This window comes from Cervus elaphus, chromosome 9 (assembly GCF_910594005.1).
Source record: "Cervus elaphus chromosome 9, mCerEla1.1, whole genome shotgun sequence".
NCBI classification, from domain to species: Eukaryota; Metazoa; Chordata; class Mammalia; order Artiodactyla; family Cervidae; genus Cervus; species Cervus elaphus.
In genome coordinates, this window is record NC_057823.1 from 7,165,219 (window position 1) to 7,182,331 (window position 17,113).

At 39.7% G+C, this 17,113-nt stretch overlaps 1 protein-coding gene across 1 annotated transcript in view; it reads right to left on the reverse strand.

Moving 5' to 3' along the window:
• The window catches only part of PRSS38 (serine protease 38), a 38,360-nt gene extending 23,616 nt beyond the window's left edge, over positions 1-14,744 (reverse strand). The window contains exons 1-3 of the mRNA XM_043910781.1: positions 14,143-14,744; positions 13,780-13,942; positions 12,747-13,018 (exon numbers count right to left, since the gene is read on the reverse strand). Of these exons, the coding sequence (XP_043766716.1) occupies positions 12,747-13,018; positions 13,780-13,942; positions 14,143-14,302 (595 nt within the window). The 5' untranslated portion in view covers positions 14,303-14,744. The remainder of the gene's footprint in view (positions 1-12,746; positions 13,019-13,779; positions 13,943-14,142) is intronic.
• Between the last annotated feature and the right edge of the window lie 2,369 nt (positions 14,745-17,113).

Here is a 17,113-nt window from a genome sequence, read left to right on the forward strand (position 1 = left end):
CTCCCTCTCTACCCGATTCCTCTGGGTCTTCCCAGTGCACCAGGCCCGAGCACTTGTCTCATGCATCCCACCTGGGCTGGTGATCTGTTTCACCATAGATAATATACATGCTGTTCTTTCGAAACATCCCACCCTCACCTTCTCCCACAGAGTTCAAAAGTCTGTTCTGTACTTCTGTGTCTCTTTTTCTGTTTTGCATATAGGGTTATCGTTACCATCTTTCTAAATTCCATATATATGTGTTAGTATGCTGTAATGTTCTTTATCTTTCTGGCTTACTTCACTCTGTATAATGGGCTCCAGTTTCATCCATCTCATTAGAACTGGTTCAAATGAATTCTTTTTAATGGCTGAGTAATATTCCATTGAGTATATGTACCATAGCTTCCTTATCCATTCATCTGCTGATGGGCATCTAGGTTGCTTCCATGTCCTGGCTATTATAAACAGTGCTGTGATGAACACTGGGGTGCACATGTCTCTTTCAGATCTGGTTTCCTTGATGTGTATGCCCAGAAGTGGGATTGCTGGGTCATATGGCAGTTCTATTTCCAGTTTTTTAAGAAATCTCCACACTGTTTTCTAAAGTGGCTGTACTAGTTTGCATTCCCACCAACAGTGTAAGAGGGTTCCCCTTTCTCCACACCCTCTCCAGCATTTATTGCTTGTAGACTTTTGGATAGCAGCCATCCTGACTGGCGTGTAATGGTACCTCTTTGTGATTTTGATTTGCATTTCTCTGATAATGAGTGATGTTGAGCATCTTTTCATGTGTTTGTTAGCCATCTGTATGTCTTCTTTGGAGAAATGTCTGTTTAGTTCTTTGGCCCATTTTTTGATTGGGTCATTTATTTTTCTGGAATTGAGCTTCAGGAGTTGCTTGTATATTTTTGAGATTAATCCTTTGTCTGTTTCTTCATTTGCTATTATTTTCTCCCATTCTGAAGGCTGTCTTTTCACCTTGCTTATAGTTTCCTTTGTTGTGCAAAAGCTTTTAAGTTTCATTAGGTCCCATTAGTTTACTTTTGCTTTTATTTCCAATATTCTGGGAGGTGGGTCATAGAAGATCCTGCTGTGATTTATGTCGGAGAGTGTTTTGCATATGTTCTCCTCTAGGAGTTTTATAGTTTCTGGTCTGACATTTAGATCTTTAATCCATTTTGAGTTTATTTTTGTGTATGGTGTTAGAAAGTGTTCTAGTTTCATTCTTTTACAAGTGGTTGACCAGTTTTCCCAGCACCAGTTAAAGAGGTTGTCTTTTCTCCATTGTATATCCTTGCCTCCTTTGTCAAAGATAAGGTGTCCGTAGGTTCGTGGATTTATCTCTGGGCTTTCTATTCTGTTCCATTGATCTATATTTCTGTCTTTGTGCCAGTACCATACTGTCTTGATGACTGTGGCTTTGTAGTAGAGTCTGAAGTCAGGCAGGTTGATTCCTCCAGTTCCATTCTTCTTTCTCAAGATTGCTTTCGCTATTCCAGGCTTTTTGTATTTCCATACAAATTGTGAAATTATTTGTTCTAGTTCTGTGAAAAATACCGTTGGTAGCTTGATAGGGATTGCATTGAATCTATAGATTGCTTTGGGTAGTATAGCCATTTTGACAATATTGATTCTTCCAATCCATGAACACGGTGTATTTCTCCATCTGTTTGTGTCCTCTTTGATTTCTTTCATCAGTGTTTTATAGTTTTCTATGTATAGGTCTTTTGTTTCTTTAGGTGGTCAAATAAATAACCTAACTCTATACCTAAAGCAACTAGAGAAGGAAGAAATGAAGAACCCCAGGGTTAGTAGAAGGAAAGAAATCTTAAAAATTAGGGCAGAAATAAATGCAAAAGAAACTAAAGAGACCATAGCAAAAATCAACAACAACTAATAAAAAAATTTAAAAAAAAAATCAACAAAGCTAAAAGCTGGGTTTTTTGAAAAGATAAACAAAATTGACAAACTGTTAGTGAGACTCATTAAGAAAGAAAGGGAGAAGAACCAAATCAACAAAATTAGAAATGAAAATGGAGAGATCACAACAGAGAACACTGAAATACAAAGGATCATAAGAGACTACTACCAGCAGCTCTGTGCCAATAAAATGGACAACTTGGATGAAATGGACAAATTCCTAGAAAAGTATAACTTTCCAAAACTGAACCAGGAAGAAATATAAGATCCTAACAGACCCATCACAAGCAAGGAAATCGAAACTGTAAATCAGAAATCTTCCAGCAAACAAAAGTCCAGGACCAGATGGCTTCACAGCTGAATTCTACCAAAAATTTAGAGAAGAGCTAACACTTATCTTACTCAAACTCTTCCAGAAAATTGCAGAAGAAGGTAAACTTCCAAACTCATTCTATGAGGCCACCATCACCCTAATTCCAAAACCAGACAAAGATGCCACAAAAAAAAAAAAAGAAAGAAAGAAAACTACAGGCCAATATCACTGATGAACATAGATGCAAAAATCCTTAACAAAATTCTAGCAAACAGAATCCAGCAACATATTAACAAAATCATACACCATGACCAAGTAGGCTTTATCCCAGGAATGCAAGGATTCTTTAATATCTGCAAATCGATCAATGGAATACACCACATTAACAAATTGAAAGATAAAAACCATATGATTATCTCAATAGATGCAGAAAAATCCTTTGACAAAATTCAACACTCATTTATGATTAAAACTCTCCAGAAAGCAGGAATAGAAGGAACATACCTCAACATAATAAAAGCTATATATGACAAACCCACAGCAAGCATTACCCTCAATGGTGAAAAATTGAAAGCATTTCCCCTAAAATCAGGAACAAGACAAGGGTGCCCACTCTCACCACTACTATTCAACATAGTTTTGGAAGTGTTGGCCACAGCAATCAGAGCAGAAAAAGAAGTAAACGAAATCCAGATAGGAAAAGAAGAAGTGAAACTCTCGCTGTTTGCAGATGACATGATCCTCTACATAGAAAACCTTAAAGACTCTACCAGAAAATTACTAGAGCTAATCAACGAATATAGTAAAGTTGCAAGATATAAAATTAACACACAGAAATCCCTTGCATTCCTATACACTAACAATGAGAAAACAGAAAGAGAAATTAAGGAAACAATACCATTCACCATTGCAACAAAAAGAATAGAATACTTAGGAGTATATCTACCTAAAGAAATAATGTGTCATTTAAAGGCCAATGTTTCCTTATTGATATCTGTCTGATTGTAACTGGAGTGTTATAGTCCCCTACTATTATTTTATCATGGCCAATTTCTCCCTTTCAGTCTGTTAGTATTTATTCTATATATTTAGTTTAACAAATTTAAGAGGATAGAAATTATATCAAACCTCTTTTCTGACCATAAAGATATGAAATTAGAAATCAATTACAGGAAGAAAATAGTAAAAACACAAATGCATGGAGACTAAACAACATGCAACTAAAAAGCAATTGGCAAATGAAGAAAGCAAAGATGAAATCAGAAAATACCTCAAGACAAATAAAAATAAAAGCAATTTTTCAAGATTTATGGTATGCAGCAGAAGTAAATCTAAGAGGGAAATTTATACCTGTAGAAACAAGAAAAATCTCAAACTACATATCATCTAAAGGAATTAGAAAAAGAAGAAAAACAAAACCCAAGGTCATCAGAAGAAAGGAAATAATAAAGGCCAGAATAGAAAACAATAAAATATAGACAAAAATAGAAAAGATAAATGAATCCAAGAGCTATTTTTTTAATGATAAAGAAAATTAATAAGTGTTTAACCAAGTTCAATAGGGGGAAAAAGAAGACCCAAAAATGAAAGAGGAAAAATTACAAATGATATTACAAAGATACAAAAAAGTTAAAACAGAACACTATGAAAGTTATATGCCAACAAATTGGACACCCTAGGAAAAAATGGATAATTTGCAAAAAAAAAAAAAAAATGCAAACTTCCAAAACTGAATCAGGAGAAATAGAAAATCTGAAGAGACTGATCACTAGTAGTGAAACTGAATCAGTAATGCAAAACTCCCAAGAGGTAAAAGTAAAAGACTGAACAGTTTCACAACTGAAAAGTTAATACCTATTGTTCTCCAACTATTCAAAAAAATTGAGGAGGAGGAAACACTATTGAATTCATTCTACAAGATCACCATTTTCCTGATATCAAAACCAAAGACATTATAAAAATGAAAATTACTGGACAATATCCTGATGAATATAGATACAAAAATCCTCAGCATATTAGCCAACTGAATTCAACAGTATATAAAAAATATCAAACCATAATCAAAAGAAATTAATTACAGGGATGCAAGGATGGTTCAATTTCTGTAGTTCAATATCTGCAGATGGTTCAATATCAATGTGATATACCACATTAACAAGTGCTAAGTCACTTCAGTCATATCTGACTGTTTGTAACCCCATGGACTGTAGCCTGCCAACCCCCCTCTCTCCATGGGGATTCTCCAGGCAAGAATACTGAAGTAGGTTGCCATGCCCTCCTACCACATTAACAAAAGGAAGGATAAAAATCACAAGATCATCTCAACAGACACAGAAAAAGCATTTGACAAAATTCAAAAACCATTTATGATAAAAACTCCCTTCAAAGTTAGTATATAGAGGACATATCTCAACATAATAAAGGCTAGTTATGAGAAACCAACAGCTGATGCCATGCTCAATGCTGAAAAACTGAAAGCTTTTCCTCTAAAATCAGGAACAAGACAAAGATGCCCAATATTTCCTCTTTTGTTTGACATAGTATTGGGAAGTCCTATGGGAAAGATTGAAGGCAGGAGGAGAAGCAGATGACAGAGGATGAGATGGTTGGATGGCATCACCAACTCGATGGACATGGGTTTGAGCAAGCTCCGGGAGTTGGTGATGGACGGGGAAGCCTGGCATGATGCAGTCCATGGGGTTGCAAAGCGTCAGATGAGACTGAGCAACTGAACTGACTGACTGACTGGAAGTCCTAGTCACAGAGGCCAGACAAGAAAAAGAAATAAAAAGTATCCAAACTGGAAGGGAAGAAGTTAAACTGTTACTATTTCAGATGACATGATATATACAAAACCCTAATGTCTCTACCAAAAAACTATTAAAATTAATAAAGGAATTCAGTAAACCTGAAGGATACAAGATTAATATAAAGAAATCCATTGTTTTTCTTTCTGAAAAAACTCCACTAAAATTTAACATATCAGTAATTTTTAATTAAAGTATAGTTCATTTACACTATTATGTTAGTTTCAGGTATACAGCATTGTGATTCAGTATTTTACAGATTCAGTTCAGTTCAGTTGCTCAGTAGTGTCTGGACTCTTTGAGACCCCATGAACCGCAGCACGCCAGGCCTCCCTGTCCATCACCAACTACCGGAATCCACCCAAACCCATGTCCATTGAGTCGGTGATGCCATCCAAACATCTCATCCTCTGTCATCCCCTTCTCCTCCTGCCCTCAATCTTTCCAAGCATCAGGGTCTTTTCAAATGAGTCAGCTCTTCGCATCAGGTGGCCAAAGTACTGGAGTTTCAGCTTCAATATTAGTCCTTCCAAAGAACACCCAGGACTGATTTCATTTAGGATGGACTGGTTGGATCTCCTTGCAGTCTAAGGGACTCTCAAGAGTCTTCTCCAACACCACAGTTCAAAAGCATCAATTCTTCAGCGCTCAGCTTTCTTTTTAGTCCAAGTCTCACATCCATACATGACCACTGGAAAAACCACAGCCTTGACTAGACAGACCTTTGTTGACAGAGTAATGTCTCTGCTTTTTAATATGCTGTCTAGGTTGGTCATAACTTTCCTTCCAAGGAGTAAGCATCTTTTAATTTCATGGCTGCAATCACCATCTGCAGTGATTTTGGAGCCCAGAAAAATAAAGTCAGCCACTGTTTCCACTGTTTCCCCATCTATTTCCCATGAAGTGATGGGACTGGGTGCCATAATCTTAGTTTTCTGAATGTTGAGCTTGAAGCCAACTTTTTCACTCTCCTCTTTCACTTTCATCAAGAGGCTCTTTAGTTCTTCTTCACTTTCTGCCATAAGGGTGGTGTCATCTGCATATCTGAGGTTATTGATATTTCTCCTGGCAATCTTGATTCCAGCTTGTGCTTCTTCCAGCCCAACGTTTCTCATGATGTACTCTGCATATAAGTTAAATAAGCAGGGTGACAATATACAGCCTTGACATACTCCTTTTCCTATTAGGAACCAGTCTGTTGTTCCATGTCCAGTTCTAACTGTTGCATCCTGACCTGTATACAGGTTTCTCAAGAGGCAGGTCAGGTGGTCTGGTATTCCCATCTCTTTCAGAATTGTCCACAGTTTATTGTGATCCACATAGTCAAAGGCTTTGGCATGGTCAGTAAATCAGAAGTAGATGTTTTTCTGGAACTCTCGCTTTTTTGATGATCCAGCGGATGTTGGCAATTTGATCTCTGGTTCCTCTGCCTTTTCTAAAACCAGCTTGAACATCTGGAAGTTCACAGTTCACGTATTGCTGAAGCCTGGCTTGGAGAATTTTAGGCATCACTTTACTAGCGTGTGAGATGAGTGCAATTGTGCGGTAGTTTGAGCATTCTTTGGGATTGCCCTTCTTTGGAGTTGGAGTGAAAACTGACCTTTCCAGTCCTTTCAGCCACTGCTGAGTTTTATAGATTAAACTTCATTAAAAGTTATTACAAAAAATGTTATTACAAGATAGTGACTGAAATTCCTTGTACTATACAATATATCCTTGTTACTTATCTATTTTATATGTAATATTTTATATCCCTTTATCTTATACTCCTAGTTTGCCACTTCCCTTTCCCTAACCCTTTGGTAGCCACTAGTTTGTTTTCTAAATCTGTGAGTTGGTTTCCATTTTGCATATACTCATTGGTAGTATTTTTTAGATTCCACAAATTAGGAATATGACTCACACAGTATTTGTCCTTCTGTGTATAAATTATTTAACTAAGCATAATATTCTCTAGATCCATCCACATTGCTTCAAATAGCAGAATTTCATTCACTTTTATGGCTGAGTACATATATATATATATATATATGTACATACATACACACATATGTTGTCATCCACACAGTCAAAGGCTGTATAAACAACTGTGGAAAATTCTTAAAGAGATGGGAGTATCAGACCACCATATCTGTCTCCTGAGAAACTTGTATGTGGGTCAAGAAGCAACAGTTATAACTGGACATGGGACAACTAACTGATTCAAAATTGGGAAAGGAGTATGACAAGGTTGTATATTATCACTCTGCTTATTTAACTTATATGCAAAGTACATCATGAAAATTGCCAGGCTGGATGAATTGCAAACTGGAATCAAGACTGCTGGGACAAATATCAACAACCTCAGATACACAGATGATACCACTCTAATGGCAGAAAGCAAAGAGGAACTAAAGAGTCTCATGGTGAGGGTGAAAGGGGAGAGTGGAAAAGCTCTCTTGAAACTAAACATTCAAAAAACTAAGATCATGGCATCTGGCCCCATCACTTCATGGCAAATGGAAGGGATAAAGAGGAAGCAGTGACAGAATTTATTTTCTTGGACTCTGAAATCACTGTGGATGGTGACTGAAGCCATGAAATTAAGACATTTGCTCCTTGGAAGGAAAATCATGACAAACCTAGACAGCACGTTAAAAAGCAGAGACATCACTTTGCCAACAAAGTCCATGTGTTTCCAGTAGTCATGTACAAATGTGAGAGTTGGACCATAAAGAAGGCTGAGCGCTAAAGAATTGACACTTTTGAACTGTGGTGCTGGAGAAGACTCTTGGGAGTTCCTTGGACTGCAAGGGGATCAAACCAGTCAATCCTAAAGGAAATCAATCCTGAATATTCACTGAAGCGGAAGCTCCAATACTTTGGCCACCTGATGCAAGGAGCCAACTTACCAGAAAAGATTGAAGGCTAAAGGAGAAAGAGGCAGCAGAGGATGAGATGGTTAGATAGCATCACTGACTCAATGGATATGAATCTGAGCAAGCTCTGGGAGATGGTGAAGGACAGAGGAGCCTGGCGTGCTGTTGTCCGTGAGGTTTCAAAGGGTCATACATGACTTAGTGACTGAACAACAAATATGTGTGTGTATGTGTGTGGGCATATATATACATATATGGCTCAGCAGTAAAGAATCTGCCTGCAGTGCAGAAGACCTGGGTTTGATCCTTGGGTTGGGAAGATCCCCTGGAGGAGGGCATGGCAGTGCACCCCAGTATTCTTGCCTGGAGAATTCCCTTGGACAGAGGAGCCTGGAGGGCTGCAGTCCATGGGGTTGCAAAGATCCGGACACAACTAAGTGACTAAGCACAGCACAACATGATCATACTACCCTAAATCATTACAGATTTAATGCAACCCTCACCAAAATACCCATGATATTTTTCACGGAACTAGAACAAATAATCCTAAAATTTATATGGAGTCTCACACACACACACACACACACACACACACACACACACACACACATACACACACACACACAACAAATAGCCAAGGCAATGTTGAGAAGAGGGAACAAAGTTATAAGTATCATGGTGGCTGACCTCAGACTATACTACAAAGCTTCAGTACTCAAACAGTATGGTACTGGCACATAAAACAGGCATGTAGATCAATGGAAAACAATAGAGGACCCAGAAATAAATCCACATACTTATGTTCAATTAATCCACAACAAAGGAGGCAAAAATATACAATGAGAAAAAGGCCATCTTCAATAAATGGTGCTGGGAAACTGGAATAGCTACATGTAAAATAATGAAATTAAAACATTTTCTCATACCACATATGAAAATAAACTGAAAATGGATTAAAGACTTAAACATCAGACCAGAAACCACAAAACTCTTAAAAAAGAATATACACAGAACACTCTTTGATATGAATTGTAGCAATAGTATTTTGGGCTTGTCTCTTTAGGAAAGAAAGGAAAATGAAAAATAAACAAATGAAATCAAGTTAAACTTAAAAGTTTTAGCAAGGTAAAGGATACCACTAAGAAAGTTACAAAATGAAAGGACATCCTACTGAATGAGAGAAAATATTTCCAAGTAATATGTCCTATAAGTGTTAATATCCAAAATATATAATAGGTTATACAACTCTCTATATATTTATATCTATATATATCTATATGTATATCTCCTATCTATCTAAATTCAATTTAAGGATGGACAGAAGACCTGAACTGACATTTTCCCTAAGGAGACACACAAATGGCCAACAGGCGCATGAAAATATGCTCAACATTGCTAATCATCAAAGAAATGCAACGCAAAACCACAGTGAAATACCACCTCACACCTGTCAGAATGGCTATCATCCACAAGATCATGTTAATAAAGACCATCAATGAAGCTGAACAGAACAGTAAAAATATATATATATAAATAAAGATGGTTTAAGATGACACCATTCCTGCAGAAAACCAGGAGGAACTAAAGAGCCTCTTAATGAAAGTGAAAGAGAAGAGTGAAAATTTTGGCTTAAAACGCCACAATCAAAAATGAAGATCATGTCATCTGGTCCCATCACTTCATGGCAGATAGATGGGGAAACAATGGAAACAGTGACAGACTTTATTTTCTTGGGCTCCAAAATCACTATAGATGGTGACTGCAGCCATGAAATTAAAAGATAGTTGCTTCTTGGAAGAAAAGCTATGACAAACTTCGACAGTATATTAAAAAGCAGAGACATTACTTGCTGACAAAGGTCTGTATAGTCAAAACTATGGCTTTTCCAGTACGTATGGATGTGAGAGTTGGGCCATAAAGAAAGCTGAGAACCAAAGAATTGATGCTTTTTTTAAAACAAAAATTATTTATTTTTTAATTGAAGGGTAATTGCTCTACAAAATTTTGTTGTTTTCTTTCAAACATCAACATGAATCAGCCATAAGTATATATATGTCCCCTCACTCTTGAACCTCCTTCCCATCTCCCTCCCCATTCCACCCCTCTTGAGTTAATTGGGACATGTGGTACGTATATGCAATGGAATTTACCCAGCCATAAAAAAGAATGAAATCTTACCATTTGCAACAACATGGATGGATCTAGAGGATATTGTGCTAAATGAAATAAGCCAGACAGAGAAAGACAAATGTTGTGTGTGTGTGTGTGTGTTGTTGTTGTTGTTGTTGTTGCTTAGTCGTGTCTGACTCTTTGCAACTCCATGGATCCTCTGTCCATGGAATTCTCCAGGCAAGAATACTGGAGTGGGGTGCCATTTCTTTCTCCAGGAAATCTTCCCAACCCAGGGACTGAACTCAGGTCTCCCGCATTGCAGGCAGATTCTTTACCATCTGAGCCACCAAGGAAGCCCAAATATTGTATGATTTCACTTATATGTGGAATCTAAAGAAAACAAATGAACAAACAGATACAGAGGAAAAACAGGTGGTTGCCAGAGGTGAGGGGTTGGAGAATGGAAAGAAATAGGTGAGGAAGATTAAGAGGTACAAACTTCCAGTTGTAAAATAAATGAGTCACAGGCATGAAATGTACAGTGTGCAGAATAAAATAAAAAATTATGTAATATATTTGTATAGTGACATATCATAATTAGACTTATCATGGTGATAATTTTAAGCTGTGGAGAAATACCAAATCACTATGTCATATAACAGGAACTAATATATCAATTAGACTTCAAAGACAAACTCATAGAAAAAGAGATTAGTTTTGTGATTACCAGTGGCAGGGGAGTGTTGAGGGAGGATGGAATTGGTTGAAGGCAGTCAAAACTTATAAACTTCTAGCAGTTACAAGATAAATAAGTACTAGGGATGTAATGTGGGCTTCCCAGGTGGGTCAGTGGTGAACTAAATCATGTCCGACTCTTTGCAGTCCCATGGACTGTAGCCCATCCGGCTTCCCTGTCCATGGAATTCTCCAGGCAAGAGTACTGCAGTAACTATTCCCTTCCCCAGGGGATCTTCCTGACCCAGGGATTGAACCTGGATCTCCTGCATTGCGGGCAGATCCTTTACACTAGGGAAGCCCAATAAACTAGATAGAGGATTCTAAAATAGTGCTTGTCAACACCAGTGTCCATGTGATAGAGTGAGCTCCCCTAAATGTTGCCACCAGCGTCTATGTCTGCAGGATGAGCTCCAGTTGCTTCCTACCTCTCGGGGAGACTCTCCAAGATAAGTAGGTGGATCTGACCCAGGCTCCTTTCAAATTACTGCTCTGCTCTAGGTCCTGGAGCATGTTAGATTTTATTCGTGCCTTTTAAGAGTGGAGTCTTTATTTCTCACAGGTTTCTGAGTGTCCCAAAAGTAAGGCCTGTTGGCCTCCAAAACCAAATATTCCTGGTATAGGACCCCAGGACCGGGGAGCCCAATGTGAGGTTCAGACCCTTTATTCCTTGGGGAGAAGCTCCATATTTGTAATTATTCTATTTGTGGGTCATCCACCCAAGCGTATAGGTCTTGACTATACTATGACTTTGCCCTTCCTACCCATCTCTTTATGATTCCCATCTTTAGTTGTAGAAAATCTTCTCTGGTGGATTCCAGTCTTTCTCATCAATAGTTGTTTTATCAATGACTGTAATTTATGTGTTCCAGTGAGAGGAGGTGTACTCTACCATCTTGGCTTTATCTCCCTAATTCCAGTCTCTGTCTTTTGATTTGAGAGTTCAACCATTTACATTCAAAGTAATTATTGGTAAGGAGGAACTTGGTTCTGTCATTTTACTACTTACTTTATACATGCCTTATAGCTTCCCCCTTGCCTCATTTTCTTGCATTCCTGTCTTCTTTGCATTTAGTTGATTTTTTGTAGTGAAATATTTAAATTCCCTCTTAATTTCCTTTCATGTTTACCATGGGGATTACATTTAACATTCTAAAGTTTTAACATTCTAATTTGAATTTATATCAGTTTAACTTCAATAAGAGTTTTTTTTTTAATTAAGTAAAGCAGATGTTAAACTTTCTTAAACTGATATAAGATATCAATTTGAAATCTCCAAATCAAGCCATAGATGCAATAGTAAGCTATTAGAAGCATTTCAATTAAAATAAAAAGCAAGAAAAAGAGACCTAGCAACATTTCTACTAGAGGTTCTAATCATTGCAATAAGATAAGAAAAATTAATTAAGGATAAGATATAGAACAGGAAGTGATGAAGCAAGCTTTATCTGAAGAAAATATATTTAACAATCTAGAACAATTAAATAATCAACTGACAAACTATTAAAAATTAGCCCTATATGGTGAGTGGAAATATTATCAATACACAGAAATCAACAGCTGTGTCTGATTAGCAAAATGCAATTAAAAATAATCTTTTATATAACCATAGAAATCCTAAAATACAAAGATTTAAACCTAGAAAGAAAGTACAAGGCCTTTATGGATAACTAGAATAACTAATGTGTTTTTTCATAGGTTAAAAAAGATTATAAATTGAATTTAAAATTTTAAGAACAACTACGCTGGAAATTTGTGCTCTTGGTATACAAAATATTAGTTTCACACTCAAAGTAGATGTAACTACTTCTCTATATAGAACAAAGCCAGCCAGGAATAAAGCACAACTCCACATTGACAGAGAAACATATTGTGATTGATGGATGGATAAAGATTCCAGTCCTCAGATACTTGCAAGCTCTTAATGGACAGAACATGTTCTCTCCAGTAATGTCATAAAGCCATCATCTCTTCCACAAACTCCAATAAAGGGATCCACCCTGCACTTTGTTTTCTTACCTTGTTGGGAGATGGATCCCCATCCTGTAGCCCAGCAAGAAAGGTTCGAAAGAGTCAAGTCTGGGGGTGCAATACAGACGGGAAGCACAGCGTCGGAAAAAACAATGCGGCTTTTCAGCTGCACCAGAGCGACGTCGCCTCCAATAGGGTGGTACAATTCATAGGTGGGGTGTATGATCACCCTATTCACCTCAAACCACTGTGTGTGATTGCCAGCAACCAGGAGGTCCACAAGGCCCACATATATATCATATGCCTCAGTGTTCGTACTCCTGTAGAGAGAGAGAACAAAGGTACAGTTGTTCAAGCACCTGAACCATGGGAAGAGGAGCTTCCATGAGCTCACAGGCCCAAGGAGTCCTGGAACATGGGGGCCTGGGCATCCAAGCTCTCAGCCAGGATGTGGAAAGTGAGCCGTTCCAGCACAGTAGGGACCTGACTGGCAGAACTGCTCCCAAAGAAGTCCTGACCTGAGTACATGGAGGATTCAAGGACTCACCAGTATCTGCTGGATGGTGAGCTTGTCAGATGTACAGTGAGCTGCCAATGAGGATACTTCTTTTTTTTTTTTTTTTCCATTTATTTTTATTCGTTGGAGACTAAATACTTTACAATATTGTAGTGGTTTTTGCCATACATTGACATGAATCAGCCATGGATTTAGATGTGTTCCCCAACCCAATTCCCTCTCCCGCCTCCCTCTCCATCCCATCCCTCTGGGTCGTCCCAGTGCACCAGCCCTGAGCACCCGTCTCATGCAGAGGATACGTCTTTCATCACCTCTTATCTTATCATCCTAAGATGTGACTCCTCACCTCACCTCTCATCCTATTATTTTGTTCCACACCTATCCAGAAGAGCTGATGGCCCTACGGGAGCCCTCAGTCCTGTGCAAGAAGCTGTAGTGAATGGAGCTGTGTGCTGGGTCCCATTCTCTCCCCAACTTCGAGAAGTCCCAGGCCTATGTAGTCCATGTGGTTGGTCCTGCAGCCCTAGACCTCCATGGGAAGGGTATCCATCACCGCCCACTCACCTGTCAAAGCAGTGGGCAGCCGACAGGATCCAGTACTCATCAACGATGGACCCACCACAGATGTGGAAACCTGTGTAGTGCACACTGACCTGCCACGGCCACTTTCTCTCAAGGGCATCCACGCCTCCCAGTATCCTCCCTTGCACAGGACGCTGGCCACAGGCTGAAGGAAGGATGACAAAGGGTGTGAGTAGCAGCGGCACCAGGGTGGCCACATGCAAAGGGAAGGGAGGGAGAGTGGGAGGCGTGGAAAAAGGAAAGGACCGCGGAAGGCTGGGTCTCCACCCATGGGAGTCGGAAGCCCGGGATTCACCGGATTCACCACCAGGACCACCGCCAACCTGGGCTTGGGGGGCGCCCTACCCACATCACGGCTAAAGGCGACGTCCTCACTGGCAGGGTGCCTGTGGGCTGTGGCTGCAACCTGGGTGGGAGGCAGGAGAAAAAGGAGTAGGAGGAGGCTCAGGGTCGTGGGCCAGGGCTCTCCAGGCACAGTGTGAGGGCCAGTCAGGGCGGCGGCCATGTGAGCCTGCCTCAAGGATGTCAGGGCTGGAGCGCACGACCTGTGACGTCATAAACACGTGACGGTGCCCAGGCGCACGATGGTAGGAAGGCCCCACAGCACAAGCACCAGCTGTCTCGCTCCTCCACACACCGCTTCCCCCACCCCACCATGGCTGGCTCTCTGTGGTTTCACTCCCTGGAGGGTGCTCAATTAGACTCTGGCTGGTCTTTCTCCCTGGATGGTGGTGGTCTCTCTCCCTACTCAGCTGCCTGGCTGTTGGTTAACGCAATGGGAATAATTTCATCCCGAGTCTCCCAGCATCCAGCCAGCAAGCTTAACTTTGGTCATGTCTCAGTTCCAGCATTTCAGAAATACACAAGCACTTTTCACACCTCTTCTTGATCATATTGATGTACCATTGAATAAAGCAAGTTATACAGATGTTGGGGATGAAAAGGGGTTGGAAAAATGCACTGTAGTACTTAAGCCCCCTCTCTGGAAACTTCAGAACTCTGTTGCTGTGACAATACATACACAAATGAACAGGACTATATTCCAACATTTACAGACACTGAAACTGGAATTTTATTTTATTTTCGCATCTCATAAAAGTGTATAAACTGTTCTTAGTTAAGAATGAACACATGTACATTAGTTCAGATGTACAGAAGTCGGTAGTTGCCAACCTCTGCTCTGGTTCTTATATTTCTTTTTTTAAAAATAGATTTTATTTTTTATAGCGATTTTAGGTTCACAGCAAAAGTAGACAGAAGGTACAGAGGTTGTTAATGGGCAGTCAATGCATGTATCAGTGTAGGACGTATTGGGACATCTCTGTACACTGTATTTCTTGATATTAATCCCTTGTCTTTTAAACCTATTGCCAGTAATTTCTATTTCTCCACTGTTTCTTGTTCTTTAATATGTTTCAAGTGTGTTCATTATTGTTCAATGGAGAACTTTTATAATGGCTGCTGTAAAATCCTTGCCCAGCAATTCAACAGCTATGTGAGCTTGATGTTGGTGCTCATTAAGTCTTTTCTTTTTTTTTAAATTTAATTATTTTAATTGAAGGCTAATTACTTTACAATATTGTGGTGGTTTTTGCCATGCATTCACATGAGTCAGCCATGGGTGTACATGTGTTCCCCATCCTGAACCCCCCTCCCATCTCCCTCCCCATCCCACCCCTCTGGGTCAGCCCAGTACAACAGCCCTGAGCACCCTGTCTCATGCATCCAACCTGGACTGGAGGTCTGTTTCACATATGATAAAGTACATGTTTCAATGCTATTCTCTCGAATCATTCCACCCTTGCCTTCTCCCACAGAGTCCAAAAGACTGTTCTATACATCTGTGTCTCTTTTGCTGTCTCACATATAGGGTTATCATTACCATTTTTCTAAATTCCATATATATGAGTTAGTATACTGTATTGGTGTTCTTCTTTCTGACTTACTTCACTCTGTATAGTAGGCTCCAGTTTCATCCACCTCATTAGAACTGATTCAAATGCATTTTTTTCATAGCTGAGTAATATTCCATTGTGTACATGTACCACAGCTTTCTTATCCATTCATCTGCTGATGGACATCTAGGTTGCTTCCATGTCCTGGCTATTATAAACAGTGCTGCAATGAACATTGGGGTACACGTGTCTCAATTCTGGTTTCCTCAGTGTGTATGCCCAGCAGTGGGATTGCTGGGTCATATGGCAGTTCTATTTCCAGTTTTTTAAGGAATCTCCACACTGTTCTCCATAGTGGCTGTACTAGTTTGCATTCCCACCACACCCTCTCCAGCATTTATTGCTTGTAGACTTTTGGAGAGCAGCTGTTCTGACCGGCTAATAGTCTTTTCTTATTGGAATTGAGAGTTTACTGGTTCTTAGTGTGACAAAGGCTTAGTGTGACAAGGGCTTCTCTGGTGGCATAGATGGTAAAGTGTCTGCCTGCAATGCAGGAGACCTGGGTTCCATCCCTGGGTTGGGAAGATTACCTGGAGAAGGAAATGTCAACCCACTCCAGTACTCTTGCCTGGAAAATCCAATGGGGCAAGGAGCCTTGTAGGCTACAGTCCACGGGGTTGCAGAGAGTCGGACACAACTGAGTGACTTCAATAGTGTGACAAATAATTTTGGACTGTGTCCTATGCATTTTGAGTATTACTCATGAGACGCTAGTTCCTACTTAAATCTTCTATTTTAGCAGGTTGAAAAATCTGTTTAGGTCCAGAATGCACATCCTGGCTCACTCTGGTGAACTGTGGTTCCAACAGCAGTTTATCAAGTCTCTGCAGGGCTAGTCTTGTTTGTCCACTTGCATGCTTCCAAGATGATGGGATCCCACCTCATAGTATTCTCAGTGCTGGCTTGAGATGGGGAAGGGTGTTACCTCCTACTGCAGGTGAGGAGAGAAGACAGGCTCTACAATGTGTCTGACTTGCATGTCCTATCCTTCCTGCAAGAGGTTGTGAAGTCAGATAGCATTGGTTCTCAATCAGGGGTGATGTTCCAAGAGCACATTTGGTAATATCTGTATACATTTTTGATTATAGGAATTGGGGGAGTGTGCTATTGGCATCTGATGGGTTATACAAGGATACTGCTGTACATCCTATAGTGCATAGTATATCCTTCCAGAGCAGAGGCTTTTCCAGCCCCAAATGTCAATAATGCTGAGTATGAGATATCTTGGCTCACAGGTTCCATGAGGCCCACCTTACTGAAGGGAAAAGAGGTTGGAACATAGCCTCTTACCAGTGAATTCAGTGTCTGCAATGCCTGTTTGGGAATTGCAGCTCTCCTCATGTTTGCCACAAGACCAGAGT